The sequence below is a fragment of the Meriones unguiculatus genome, chromosome 1, assembly GCF_030254825.1.
Source record: "Meriones unguiculatus strain TT.TT164.6M chromosome 1, Bangor_MerUng_6.1, whole genome shotgun sequence".
NCBI lineage: Eukaryota > Metazoa > Chordata > Mammalia > Rodentia > Muridae > Meriones > Meriones unguiculatus.
Genome location: NC_083349.1, coordinates 148190680 through 148205630, shown reverse-complemented (window position 1 = coordinate 148205630; position 14951 = coordinate 148190680). Strand labels below are relative to the sequence as shown.

At 40.5% G+C, this 14951-nt stretch overlaps 1 protein-coding gene across 2 annotated transcripts in view; it reads left to right on the top strand.

The window, feature by feature from the left end:
* Nucleotides 1-11961, top strand: part of Dync2h1 (dynein cytoplasmic 2 heavy chain 1) — a 202259-nt gene extending 190298 nt beyond the window's left edge. For both annotated transcript variants that reach the window (XM_021652837.2, XM_021652836.2), the window contains 2 exons: nt 2623-2739; nt 11373-11961. In XM_021652837.2, the coding sequence (XP_021508512.1) occupies nt 2623-2739; nt 11373-11531 (276 nt within the window). In that variant the 3' untranslated portion in view covers nt 11532-11961. The remainder of the gene's footprint in view (nt 1-2622; nt 2740-11372) is intronic.
* Nucleotides 11962-14951: the final 2990 nt, after the last annotated feature.

Here is a 14951-nt window from a genome sequence, read left to right as displayed (position 1 = left end):
AAAATTGGAAAGCTACCTTTCACTTAAAACTGTAGTTTTTATTGACTTTTTGTGTCCTTAAACTTTACAACGTACTACATATATCTATTTCAGAGTAATACAAACTTAATTCTATTGATACAGAAATGTCCTACACAGCCTGTCTCTGCCCCTCTGTGCAATGTATACACAGAAGTATATGTACATGTTATAAAATCATCAATATATTTATTCTTCTACATAGAAAAGCCTGTGGATATTCACACAGATTTATTAAATAAACTTTTGATTTACCATTCTAATTCTCTCATTTTTTCCTTAATGAATTTAGGCTATCATGCGGTATCACTTCCCTCTCTCCCTTCTTCCCCTCCCATTTTTTTCCTTCCTTTCTTCATTCGTTTATTTATTTTTGCTTGTTTGCTTGGTGCTGTGGACCTTCTACACAATAAGAAGTGCTTTAGCACTGAATACAGCCCCAGCCCAAGCATTACTTTCTTTTCCAATAGAGCTTTGTGCTATTGTTATATAGATGTAATTGTGAAGTTATAGAGATGACAAGACAATTATACACATAGCTACATGAATTTGCTTTTAAAGAAAGAAATATGTGTATTCTTTTGTAATTACACAAGTACCTTTATTCATATTCTTTCTTGTTTATATAGTCTGTGTGAAAACCATTTATTGTTATTGAATTTTGATTTGAAGAACTTTCATTTAAGACAAAGACGCTAAAAACAAATTCTGATTTGCTGATATAGGAAAAAAATGATTTGAGACTATTAGCAAAATAACAAAAGAACAGAATACAATACCTAAACCCAGTACTCAGTATGTACAATAGTATGTATAGCACATAACCTTTTGTGTTCAGGTTGGAAACTAAATAAATAAATTCTGTAGTTGCAAATCGCATAAACAGTAAAATTATCGTGTAAGTAAACATGTAACTGTCACTGTGGGCTACCTAATGGGCTCAATTCAGTGTTTGAGTGTCCTGTGTTTTCTTTGTACATGTGTGAGATAACAGTATGGATTCTGTTATCTAAAGAGTGTTATGAAGTCCTCTGTTCAGAACAAGTAATTTCTGCTTAAGCTTCTGATCTGTCTCACTTCCTTGGGTTGCTTATATAATTTATATATGCCCAAATGAGTAAAATTGGCTAATACAGAGCCAATTTTACAAACTGTGTATCAGACAGTTTCACACATTTTATTTCCATGTCAGGTCGACACCCAAGGGTCTGTCATCATTCCCTTGGAAGGACATTTGTTTGGCCACTTGTTAGGCAAAAAAACAATCCAGATTTGATTCTGTTTCTTCCTTATTCTTTTCCTTGGTTTGTAGAAATTCTGCTTTGATATTTCATTGGATTCTATATTCTAAGTAGGCTGGCTCAGTACTGTCCCAGTACTTGTGTGACGAGGCGTTGGGCCATTTTTCTGGAGAACTGTATATTACCCATGTCAGTCCTTCATTTATTGAGCAATGTTTGGGTTTATGCTAGAACTCCAGTTGCAGCTAGTACAAAGCCGGACTTTGTTGTTACATGCTGCTCCTTGGGACAGAAGTCATCTCAGGTAGATATTCCTACCACATTTTAGAGGAGGAAACTGAGCTATAGCTCATTAGTAAAATGGGCAAACCACTTAAATAAACATTTTCCAAGAATGATGTGCAAGTAGCCAGTATGCAGAAGCTATGGAAGACGTGAGGGCCTCAGCACCGAAACATACAGCCTTATACCACACAGGCTGAACATAGCAGTCAGTGGCTCTCCCTTTAATCAGTTGGCTGTCTGTAAGCCGCTGCTCACTGCTGCCAACCACATACTGCTAGCCAGCAAAAAGACCAAACTCAGTATGCGCTTTCTGCTGAATGTGTCACATCTGCACTATTGTAAAAGACTCTGAAGCTCCGTCCTCTCAAGTCAGAAGCTACGGGTAACATGTTAAAGCCTGAAGCTACTGTGTAAGAGTGTGCTTGGTGTCATGCATTCACCATGAGAAAGCAGACAAGACTGTCATGGTGACTGCTGAAGAGCTGTAAACGTAAGCTACTGCTTGCTCCACATTTGCCACTGGCTAGCATCTAACACTGGAGAAATGAATAAAATGGCCACAAAGAAACCTGTAGCTAACATCACTCCAAGAGCCATGCTTTTATTTTAGATGTCTTCAGTTTACACTAAAGCTACCTTAGACTCCATAAGACTCTTTACTGTCTCAGCTCCACACAGCAGGTAAATAAACATTGTTAGAAGACACGTAGGAACCACATGTTCATTCATTTGGCTTCTCTCCCTCACTTCCTAGAAAAGAGTTAAATTGGCTCTTGTCTTTATATTGCTATTAACCTTATATTGCAATATTGTAAATTAGCAATGCCAAAGTACCTATGGTTATATAGTCTATGACATTTGTGCATTTTTTCTAGAATATTAGCTAAAAAGTAAGAACTCTGTCTAAAGAAAGCTCACAGTGAACAGTGGTTCTGATTTTGTGTTTTCTCCAAGTAAAAGTCCCTAATCTGTTTCACAGAACTAGGAACAATGAGCCCTTTAGCTTAAACTCCACTGGTGTATGGCTGGCACTTGAGAATCTAGTATACATGTAAGAGTCTCTTCCTTTGTGCTGCAGATCAGTGGTTTGTTGCTGGAAGGGTGCAGTTTTGATGGTAATCGGCTTTCAGAAAACCAGCACGACTCTCCCAGCGTGTCCTCAGTTCTCCCTTGCTATATGGGCTGGACTCCACAGGTAAGCACCAGAGAGACAGCTTCTGAGCTCATTGGTCCACTCATTGGATTTTACTTTCCAAAAGGTATCATAGCTTGTGTGGTTTTGAATTGCTTTTCCATTTTACCTGCACTGTAGCAAAATTTTTTAGTCAAAATATTTTATATTTGAAGAGGTAAAGATTTTTGAGCCATTTTTTTGGGGGGGAACCATTTTCTAAATTAAAAAACAAACAAATAAAAACCAATGTGTGTAATTAGAGAATTCTTGAGCCTAAGAAGAGGTAATAGTGCACTGTGAGCCTCCGAGCCCAGCTGCAGGGCAGATAATTTACATGGCTTCAAGTAACCTGAGCCACAGGGTCAGCCCTTCTATCATAAGGGGCACTGAAAGTAGCCAGGGGTGGTGGCTGGAATGAGGGTGCTGGTTGCTGGTTCCTGGTGGTGCTTGAAGAGGCTCAAGAGGCGTGGCCTTGCTGGAGGAAGTTGTCCCTGGGGATGGGCTTTGAGGTTGAAAAGCCAACTGCCATTCTCAGCTTATACTCCCTGCTCCTGTACAGTTAAAAACAGAAGTTCTTAGCTTCCCAGCCCAGCCTCCATCCCTCCATTCTGCCATCAGGGACTCTTATTCTGGAATCATGAACCAATTAAGCCTTCCTTCTATAAATTGCCTGGACCGTGGTGTTTTATCTCAGCAATATGGAAGTAACTCATATAACCAGGTCAGGTGGTAATGTGTGTCAGAAGCCTGGCCTCCCACCATGACATCAGTTTCAGTGACTGACAGTTCTATTCTTTAGGCATACATGTATCTTTAAAATAGGATGCGGTTTTAGATGAGGAATGTAACATAACCCTGAAGCTTAAACCTGAAAATGGATGCATAAACAGACTATAATCTTCCCTCTGATGAGCAGCAAACTCTTGTTCACTGCAGGAAAAATACATTTTCTCATTAGGAAATGTTACATTGAAGTTTCCAGTTATACTTCTTTTGACAAAGATTAAAAGCATCTGGGTGTTTGAACATAAAATTTAGAGCTATTGCAGTAACTAGCAGTCACTATTCAGAGAGCCAAAAGAACAACATTCCTGTGAGGCTCCTTTCATCCATGCAGATTCATTCAGGTAAAGAAATGAGATCAAGAGAATAGTTGTCTTTTTTCAGAAATTTGTATTAGAAAGGTAATAATTATGGGTGATATGGTTTTTGGTCTTAGGGTGTAATGAAGCTCAGAGTTGTACCCACTGGCTTAGGATGGAATTTGCCAAGGGTTTTAACTGTACTGTATCAAGTTGTCTGAGTCTGATGCGCTCCAGCTCTGGCAAGTAAAGTTGAAATCCATGTAATGACCATGATAGTTCACTGATGGAACAGCACATTCCATCAACTCTTAAGGGTTGAGACTAGTGTTTTGTTCTCAGGAGTGTGTATAATAGCCACTCTTGTCTACTATGTAAAAAGATAGGGGGAGACCAGAGAGTCCTGAAGAAGGCTGCAGAAGTTGAGAGGGCAGAGAAGAAAGCTTGAAAAGAGAGGTCTTTTCAAGGAGGAGTAAGGCAGACATCCTCCCTGGGAATCTCCAGAGCATGGAGAGTAACGGCTAGGAAGAAGGGAAGGACGATCACCTGACCTCAGCACTGCCGGTCCAAAATGCCACGTGGCAGGGACAAAACCAGGCTGTGCAGAGCATGCAGTAGGAAGTGACACTCTTCGAATATCCTGCTTCATGTATTGTCCTTATCCCATTGGATTTTTATACTTTAAAAGTCAGGATTGAAATTAAAAGCCAGAATTATTTGGAAAAATTGCACATGCAAGGAAAAGTCAGATGGACATGCCATCTGTCCCACAGAGAGCCAGAAGTAATAATGATTTCTTAAATAGTGCAGGCCTTTCCCTTCAGCTTCTATATTTTCAATGACATGTGATAGAAGGACTTCCTGGAGCTTGCCCACTTTCTTCCTGTCTTCACATAGATGTCCATTCTGATCTATGAAGAATATCACACATTTCACTAGGAGTTTCTGAACACAAAATTTTAGAGACCAGTACAATTCAATTCCAGCTCCCAAAACTATAATTTAGACACAGTAACCTTGCTGAACCAGTTTCCCTATTTTTTGTTTTTGTTTTGGATTTTGGTTTTGTTTGTTTTTGTTTGGGGAGGGGCATGGTTTCTCTGTAGTGTTGGCTTTACTGAACTCACTTTGTAGACCAGGCTGGATTTGAACTCCAGTTTCCAGTTTATTGCTGGAGGGTGATGATAACATGGACAGTGTGGAGACCATAGCATTCCATGCTTATGCACTTCCCAGAACAGTGTCTCACATATTACCATATGGTGATACTGTGGAGCCATTAGGAGGCTGTGACACACTCCTGAGTATTTGAATTAAGTTATGCCTCATACATGGTTAGTCAAATTTAACAATAATTCCTTATTCCACATAGATTTGGAGATGCTGATGCTTTCAGTCATTGAGTACTGGCTACATTTAGACATCCCAGAAATGCTGACCACCAGGGTTACAGAGACAGCAGCTTCAGCTCTCCAATTTATGAGCAAGAGGGAAAAGCCAGGTGACCTTAGAGAGATGGGGCTTGCCTAGTCATGGTGCAGAAGAATGAGATGGTCTAGGATGCTTGCCAACTTCTGTTTCATGTACATTTAATTTTGTTCAAGAAGGTGCTTTTTACATTTGCTGTGGCCATTTCTACACCCTATGGAAGCCAGTGGGCGCTATGTCCATCCACAGCTGCTTTGCTGCAGAACGTTCAGAACTATTTAAACAAGCTCAGAATTTTGGAGACAAACATTTTAAACCAGACAGAAGAGGTTGTTTGTTTTTCACAAATCCCACAGCAATAATCAAGCACCCCAAAGATTTGACTCTCGCAGAACTGTGCCTTCTATTCCAGTCACTGCAACACCTCTGATTTTCAGCTGTTCTCTCTTTCATAGTTGTGAGGGATGGAGGAGAGGCCTCCACACTTCCCTGCAGCACTACATCTGAGTGTGTGGCCAGTCAGGGGCAGGGGCGCCGACACTGCCTAGTGAATTAGAACAACTGGACTTAGAGTTGTGAAGGATAAGGGAGAGTAAAATGCTGATATGGTACTTCCTGTCTTCATCATTAACTGTATGGACTAAGGTAATAAAACGTGTTCAAATTCTGTGATGGCTGTCAGCATCCACGCAGAATGCAGATTCATAGACTTGCTCCAGTTCAGCCAGTGCTTATGCTCAAGTCCAGATGCGAAGGGATTGCCTAAAGGAGCACTTGGCATTCCCCAGAGTATTCCCCAACACACTTTCAGACACATTAGTTCTTCCCGCATTAGTTCCCTGTGGGAAAGTTGTTCAGTAAACACGCTTAATCAACATAGTAGTCTCTCTCCTCTGGAAAACTTTTGCATTAAAAGTTCTAAGAGGGACTGGAAGGTTTCTCAGTAAGTAAAGTGCTTTCTATACAAACATGAGGACCTATGTTTGGATCCCAGCTCCACATTAAAAAAAAAACAAAACAAAACAAAAACACAGGCACAGCACTGAGGAAGCAGACACAGGGCAGCCACTGGGGTCAGATGATAGAGCCCAGTAAGTGAGCTTCAGGCTTAATGAGAGATTATGTCAAAAATAAGGCAGAAAGCAATTGACACAAGACCACCTTCAACCTCACTCAGCAGGAGATCCAAAAAGTCTGACAAATTGCCACACAAACTTTTCCTGAACCCCACATTCCTTCAGGACTCATATTCCGTAGAATACACATGGGCACATACTTATGGTAAGGACCAGTCTCAGATGATGGCCCCTCTGGCACTGTTCGTCCTTGTATAACTCTAGGAAACAGTGCCCCCTAGGGCTTATCAAGAGAAGTAATTTAGCAGTCAAAACAGCCTGAACTCTAGCAAGGACCTAGACCTCTCAGAAGATACCACATTTGACTGTTGAACAATACAGCTATAAAACGTTCAAGAGCCATTCACAAAGTAGTCATTATTTTATATTACTTGCATAGATATTCAAAATATGTATCATAAGGTATTGCTGAGCTCTTTGTCTTATATACATCAGTTTAAACTAACAAATATTTAGTTTCTGTTCTGTTCTACCTTGTTCTCCAAGACTGTAAATTAATCCTGGTCACATTGTTGAAAACACAAGGGAGACCCAAGGGCTGGAGAGAGATGGCCCAGAGGTTAAGAAAACACAAGTGAGGGTCTCTACCACTATCCCTTTAAAACCTGCAAGAGCTTCCCACGGAGCAGTGTTGCTTTTTCTTTGTTTTTGTTTGTTTGTTTTGAGACAGCAGTTTCTCTGTATAACAGCCCTGGCTGTCCTGGAACTTGCTCTGTAGATCAATCTGGCTTCAAACTCACAGAGATCCATCACCTTCTACTGGGATTAAAGGCAGACAACACCACACCCCACCAGAACAGGGTTCCTAAGCACTCAGTGCCAAGTTCTTTCCCTAGATTTATACTGAATTATGCCTCTTAGACATATACTTTAAAGCTGCAGTTTTCTAACACCCTTTCTAACATAAGAAAGCCAGTATTGTCTGCTGTTGTGATTCATAAACAATCAGGAAACAGGCTAGATAAGTTAGCTGGACCATGCACACACTGATAAAAATATTTGGTTTGATTTCATAAATACTTTATTATAAACACATTGAATAGAAATTATTAAAATTTAATCTATATGATATAATATAATTACATTAAAATTATTAAAATTATTAATATTTGGCAAGTTTAAATTCAACTTCTTTATAATGAAGTTAAAAGAACCAACGTAGTAATTTTGTTGGGTTTTATTTTTTTTCTTGAGGTGGTATGATTTTTTTTTTGTTTTATGTTTTTCTTCTTTGGTTTGTTATTAAATATTCCTTTCAGAGGTACTCACATCCCAGTCTCCAGAATTCACCTGTGACTGTCTCCTTATCTTAGACATGGCACTCTGCAGATTGGTTAAGTCAAACATGGGAGTTACAAACTGGCTTATGTAGGTAGGCCTAGCACCCTCATGAGGGTCTGTTTAAAAACAAAAACAAAAAAGATAGGGGGAGACCAGAGAGTCCTGAAGAAGGCTGCAGAAGTTGAGAGGGCAGAGAAGAAAGCTTGAAAAGAGAGGTCTTTTCAAGGAGGAGTAAGGCAGACATCCTCCCTGGGAATCTCCAGAAGGAGCAGGGCCTGCCAGCACCTGTGTCAGACACTGACCACCAGCACTGTAAGACAATAGACCAGTTCTTTTAAGACAGTAAATTTGCTTCAGTTTTGTAGAAAGAAGAAAAACCATGCACACACTATTATACAGCTGCTGAAGCGTTATAAAATGTGCACATAATAGAATGAAAATATGCAGAGGACGAAGGCGAAGCCTACAGTTGTTCCTGTGAAATAGAAGACTAGGAAAATACAGATTAACACATGCTAATAGCTTTTGAACCATCCTCTTGACCAGTCTCCCTGCCTCTGCTCTTTAATCCCTGCCACCAGCAATGGCCAGACATCCCTTTCAAATGTGAAGTTACTTTATTTCTATGCTCAAAAGCTGTCAGGTAGGCTTCTAAAAAATCCCAAGTCCCAACATCTACCACAGTAGCAAAAGAATGAGAGAAGGGAAAAAGTAGTAGAAATCCCAGTGTCCTTTTGGAGATGTCCTGCCATTAGCATATGGCTCACTGTTGCTAGGACTCATACGCTTTTAACACACTTTTCCTAAAGCACTGAAGTTACATTGCACTAACAGACACTCTAGAGAAGTAGGAAAACCTTGCAGTGTGCTGATCACGTAAGACAATATGCATGAAAAGAAGCTGGGCCAAATTAGCATCACATTTCAGACTTTACTAGTTTCTGTTTATGGTCACTGTAATGTAGTCACAATATATATAGGTTTTAATTATTGACATTTATTTGCATAATACTTTCCGTGTACTATCATGAACTATTTGCAGTCTTCATGCATCTCATTTATGTTAGTTGAACAGTACATTTGTTACATTAGATTTAGTAACTTTTTAGTTGTATGCAGACACCTTAGCCTAGCTAGCCTGACACTTTGGCCTAGTAAAATAGATGTATTAAAGAGGGAACTGAAGGAACTGAATATTCAGCACATCAAAGGAACCACAGTCATTGATGTTGGCCAGATCACCAGCTCTGCTTCAGCTTGGATCATTTATGATTAGGCTCTTAGAGCAAGTCCATTCAGCATTCACCAAAGTCAGGGGCCTGAGAAATGCTGAGTAAAATGTCAGAAGCTACAGTGGTACTTTGCTTTGGACTGCCTGGGGAGAAAGCTGTGTGAGCTGTGCACGCATGCACAGCATTGATGTTCCTTTCCCACAGTGTCCTGACAGCAGCAGCAGCACGGGAAGCCTTTCCATGTACTGCTTGACTTAGGTTTCCACAAACCTCAGGGGCTCAAGAAAAAACTGCCCTTACCCAGTGGTCAGCCTCACATCACCTCAGTCCATCGGCTGTGTAATGTCTGTCTGCTCTTTGTAAAGACTGTAGAGGTAGCAGCAGAAGAAAAGATGCACAAAATGACTGATGCTCTGAGTTCTGAGTCCTAACACTTTACCATTTAAGCAGAACTGGAGAAGAGAGGGGAAGCATTGACAGGAGCCTCAAATCCTCCTTATGTTTTTCAAGGATTCCAACTTAAATTTATTCTTTTATGAACCTTGTTAGGATGACATCCCAGAAGACTTAATTTTAATACTTTTTGCTTAAAAGTATGTTCTAGATGTTTGATGTGTATGTGTTTCCTAAACTGAATAGTAAGCTGTGCTGAAAGACTGTTTTTCTGTATATGAACACAGCCTTTATGACACAGGCACACCATGAGTACACAAAGCACTCGCTGTTATGTGGAAGGCTGAGCAACTGACAACAGTCATACAAATTGGAGATGACTAGGAAGACTCAGGCAGGTGGCCTGCATTTGCTTAGGAAATGACTCACATAAAGTGCAGGCTTTGTTGTATGCAGTAGGTTAAAATTCAGGAATGAAGTGACTTACATCAAAGACCTAATCATGCTGGAAAAGATAAAAAAAAATAGTTCATATAATGCCCACTTAACAGTTAAAAATAGGATCTAAAAATATGTTCATGAAAGAAAGCTGTTTTATTTGTCTCTGCCATAGCATCACCTACTGGAGTAGGTGCTTAAAGGATGAGTTTTCTAGATGATTACAAATTGGTAGAAATAGCAGTCCAGAGAATAAGGTGTGCACATGAACAAGGCTGCATCTTTCTATGACGTATGCAAGGGTGGCATGGCCTTTGGCAACTATCCACATCCTTAAACCATGCATTTCCATAAGTGATTATATCTATTTTTAAAGATAACTGTGCTTATGTGCATGAACCATCGTTACCATGGGTAAACTCTTTATATGCTTCTAATCCATTCCTATAATCTTCTAGAATATTCTGTCTTGATGCTTAAATTCCATTCCAACTCTAAAGCACTAATAACTCACTGGTTGTATGAGATCACAGGTTGAGTCCAAACACTAGTGTTAGATTTGAACTGGAAGCACTTTTACAAGTTTGTTTGAAAATCTCTTTTTGTAAAAGATGCATATTTCTGAGATTCAATCACTGGAAAACTCTAGACTGAGAGTGACCAGCCATTCCTGGAATCAAACCAGGATCGCACAGAAATCATTGATTTACTTCTATGGAAATTGCATGTGAGCTCACACCACACTGACACACTAGAGACACAGTGAAGCTACAATAGCAGGTGCACCAAAACTCAGCAGCCAACTTGAACACCGACTGGGTAAAGATGGACAACGTGAGCACCAGCGAGATAATTGTACTGAACCACAACAAAAATACCGAAGTGCACCAGCTAATAGAAGAGCAACAGCACTAACTGGTGGCCCTGGGAAAGTACTGAGGAAATGCTTTGTCCTAACTCAGGAGAGACAGTACATCTCTTTATCCAATCCATCTCTTCCAAATTGAACTTTACTGTAGTAATAAGGAGCAAGTTCTTCTTGGACATATTGCTACTTAGAAATGTTTTTTATGTTTTATTGAAATTTATAGGTAAAAATTATACATTTAATTTTCAAAATATTCCAGAATTGGGGGCTAAAGGGGTTTTAGAGTGTGTGTGTCTGTGTCTGTGTGTGTGTTTGTGTGTGTGACTATGTCTGTGACTGAGTGAGAGAGGGAATGAGAGAGAGGAGACGAAGAACGCAAATGGAGTTGGGCATGTTGTAGAATTCAGAAGATAACCTCAGGCATTGTTCTCACCTCTGAGGTGGGTCACTCTTGTTGAGTACCACTGTCACGCAAGGCTAGGTGCCCAGTGAGCTTCCTGGGATTCTCCTCTCTCAGCCTCTCGTCTGCCTAGGAGCACTGGGCCTATAGCTGCCTGTACTGCGTGTCTTTCTCCTATGTGGCTATTAGGGACTTGAACTCAGGTCCTCATGCTTGCCAGTGAGCCATCTTCTCAGTCCTTAGGAAAGTTTTTAAAGGAGCCATGATTGGGCATGTGGGATTTAGGAGCTTATTATAGTAATCTTTACTTGAAATGTCTAATATCTAATGAAGCATAACAATTGGAAGATTTGCATTTGTTGCTATGTTTTTAGAGCATCCTTTTCTTTTGAACAGGGTACATATGGCCCGTACTCCCCTGACGAATGCATCTCTTTGCCTGTGTATACAAGCGCTGAAAGGGATCGTGTGGTGACCAACATTGATGTTCCCTGCGGGGGCAACCAGGACCAGTGGATCCAGTGTGGGGCAGCGCTGTTTCTTAAAAACCAGTAAATCGAGGCAGCATAGGAGGGGCTGGCAGTGTGACGGTTCCTGCAGAGCTTTACCCAGAGCAGGTCGTCAGTCTGTATTTGAAATGCTACTTCAGAATGCTGGCTGCAGTCCGTTTCCCTTGTTGATGATCTCCTTGTGGTTGTATTTTAATAAATGTGTAATACCAGCACTGTGACCCTTACAGAATTTCATATTAAAGTGGGGTATTGGTGGTATTAAATATTTTTATGAAGAGGTTTACTTTTTCAGTGGTTCAGATATTTAAGATTTAAAGTTCTATGTTTAAGAAAATGATATTTTAGTTATTGTTTTATATAATTGCATATAAAGTTATTTTAGTCTTCTATGCTTTGAAATATGTGTACTGCTCTGCTTTTAAGCATTGAACAATGTACAAAGGTAGAATGAATGAAGTATCTTAACAATTAAACGTGTCATTTCATTGTGTACATTCATAATATAATACATAATATTTTAAAGGTAAAAAGGAATTCACACAAGAATGTAGGTAACATAGACAATGAAAGCATAAATTCTGGTTATAGAATTTAGATTCACCTTTTTTACATGTGTGTTGGAGCTTGTATTTCAGCTCTGCAAGACTCCCTGAAATCAAAGGATCCAGTGGTACTGCAGCTGACTAACACTTCAGATGCTTCAGTTACGTCCAGCTGTCTATCTACTTGAAACAAACAACTCTTAAGGGTTGAGACTAGTGTTTTGTTCTCAGGAGTGTGTATAATAGCCACTCTTGTCTACTATGTATGTGTCTCTACTAGTGATGATACTGTCGGGCTTTTGTTGGTTTGTTGTTGTTTTTTTTTTCCATTTTCCCCCAGTATCAGGAATGAAATCCAGAGTCCTGTTCAAGGTAGGCAAGCACTCTACCACTGAGCCAAATTCCCCATACTTGGCATTTATCATCAAAAGAAGTTGAGTACTTAGAGGAGAAGTGGGCTGAAATAAAAGTAAAAAGAGACTATGAATTGAGAATAGAATCTCACAGTAATACTAAAGAAATAGAAGATAATAGCCCAGAAACCAGAGCAAGATATAAAGATATGAAGCAGCATCATATGATAAACTTTAGGATTTTCCATACATGTGAGTCTTCACCATCTGTTACTAAGGCTCGGTGGAATTCCATAATGGCTGAAAGCTTAAATGAATGTGTAATTTTGAAATTTCTGGGGAATAGGAAAAAGCTGAGAAATAGCCTGTTTTCATTGTGTTGTATTTGTATCCATTTAGTCCTGAAGGAGACAAAAGTCCCAGTCCAAACTGTGATTTGAACAGGACAGGTTCTGTAAGTGTTGTAGCTCTGAAGGGAAAGGTCTCCTGGCAGTCAGGAGCCAGGGAACACCACAAAGTCACACCACAGCAGACGTCACACAGAATTATTGCAAGGGGGACACTCAGGAGGAGGGCTGCCTCTGCTCAGGTGAGAAGCAGAGAACTGAGCAGAAGAAAGGGTTATATAGTACTTTTGGAGGTGGGGAGGAATGGTGGGATTTCAAGTCCAGAGCTTGGGCTTTTTACTGTGCAGAGCAGGGCCTAGGTCTTAGTTAGAATGTTCTGTGGGTGGAACCTGGCAGTTTGAGGTCCTCAGGGGAGGGGCCTGCCCAATTACATGCCTTAAGGAGCTTACACACTCTTCTTTTCATTTATTATTGATAAACAACAGTTTATAAGGTGGGATGCCACTAGTAGGATTAAAAAAAGGAGAAGGGGTTTAAGAAGGATAATGTGTAATTCCAGTACTAGACTGTCAGTGAGTCACTGGCCAGAGACATCAAGCTATTTCTTATATTTTTGGAGATCCATCTGGAATTGTTGGACCTTCTTGTCTTTAACTATACCTGACTAGAAACAACATTCCTCTGTGAAGAAGAGACAAAGACCACCTCTCTCTGCTGTTAGTAAATCTAATCCTTGCTAATTTTGTAGCACTATGGTGGCCAGTGAATCTGTTTGTCCCTCGAGGGTGAGGATGGTTTGTGCCATCTGTTGTAACTCCTGGCTGAACTTAGATGAAAACTGAGGTAAATATCTAGGGAAGTAGTCAATTCTGCCCCTCCAGTGGTGACACCAGTGGTTATAGCCAGGGTTGTCAGAAAGGGAAGGATCTGGACTGCTCATTTGCCATGCTGGGTCACTATAAGCCCTGTTATGGGAATTGGAAAGGCTTCTTCACTGGGTGCCACTCCTAACCTAATTTTGGAAAAGGACATCAGGGCACAAGTCCCAGACCACCCACCTAGAGGGTAGACAATGAGAAACCTGAATGCCTCAGATAATTGAAGCATTGTGAATTTTTGCACATATGGATTAAGGTATTATTGCAGTCCAGTGTGCCCACAAAACCTGTTCTGAGGAGTTAAAGCAGTCTGTGATACCAAAGAGAGAGATGTTGAGAGATGAGGATGGTCACTACTTGGCTCAGAGTTGTCAATGAGAGGTGAAGTAAGATTTTAGTGGCCCAGTGGGCGAGACTACAAACGGTGGTCGTGAGTGATGGTGGGTCCTGGGAGGGCACATGGGACACACTCAACCAGCACTCTCCAAAGCAGCCAGGCAGAGTCTTAGTCAGTAGCTGATAAGCAATTAGGATGATGGAGATTTGTCGCATGGTATTTACAGAACCAATATGGTCACCCTCTTTAAGTATCTGCCGCTTTCACAGTAATCTTCCTTTTGGTCATAGAGAAAGCAGGCATAGGTGGTAAAGCCCTAGTACAGGAGAGTTCACTTCTTTGATTTGCATAGAAGTTCAGTGTGGCCAGAGGTAAATTCCTGTATATGAATGAATGGAGGTGTAGCTTTAATACCTTATGAATCCAGCATCTAGAAAACCCAGAAATAAATTCTGAGCTCTGTCAGCAGTGGTGGCTGCTGGCTTGCAATAGCAGAGAAAGCGAAAACAAAACCAATGAACACAGAACACAGAAAGCTCACTCACTCAAATACCAGTCAGAAACGAAACATATGGTGGCCACCAGCATTCATAAATTCAGCTGAGCCTGACGGATTTTTATCTTGTCTCTCATGTTTACAATGAAACTTACACCAGAAAACAGACAAAACTTTCTAAACAACCAGAATCTGGTGGGTGGGCCATGTCTTACCTTTTGCCCTGGACAGAAGTGAAAGAATTTTGTAATTAGATGAGGAGGGAATGATGTTTGGCTATAGGCAAACCCCTCTCTAGAGGAGTTCAGGCTTCCCATTTTCAGGGATTCACCTGTGGAGTGAATGAGGCAAAAGTTTGCCCGACTGTGGTTTAAAGAAGGGTGATGGACTCTAAGGCAAAAGAAGCCATGGCCCTGGTGTATCATGAGCATCAGTACTAGTTTCTTGGTAACCACCACAACCAAGGCAACCCATTAAAAAAAAAAAAAAGCACTTAATTGGGCTTACGTG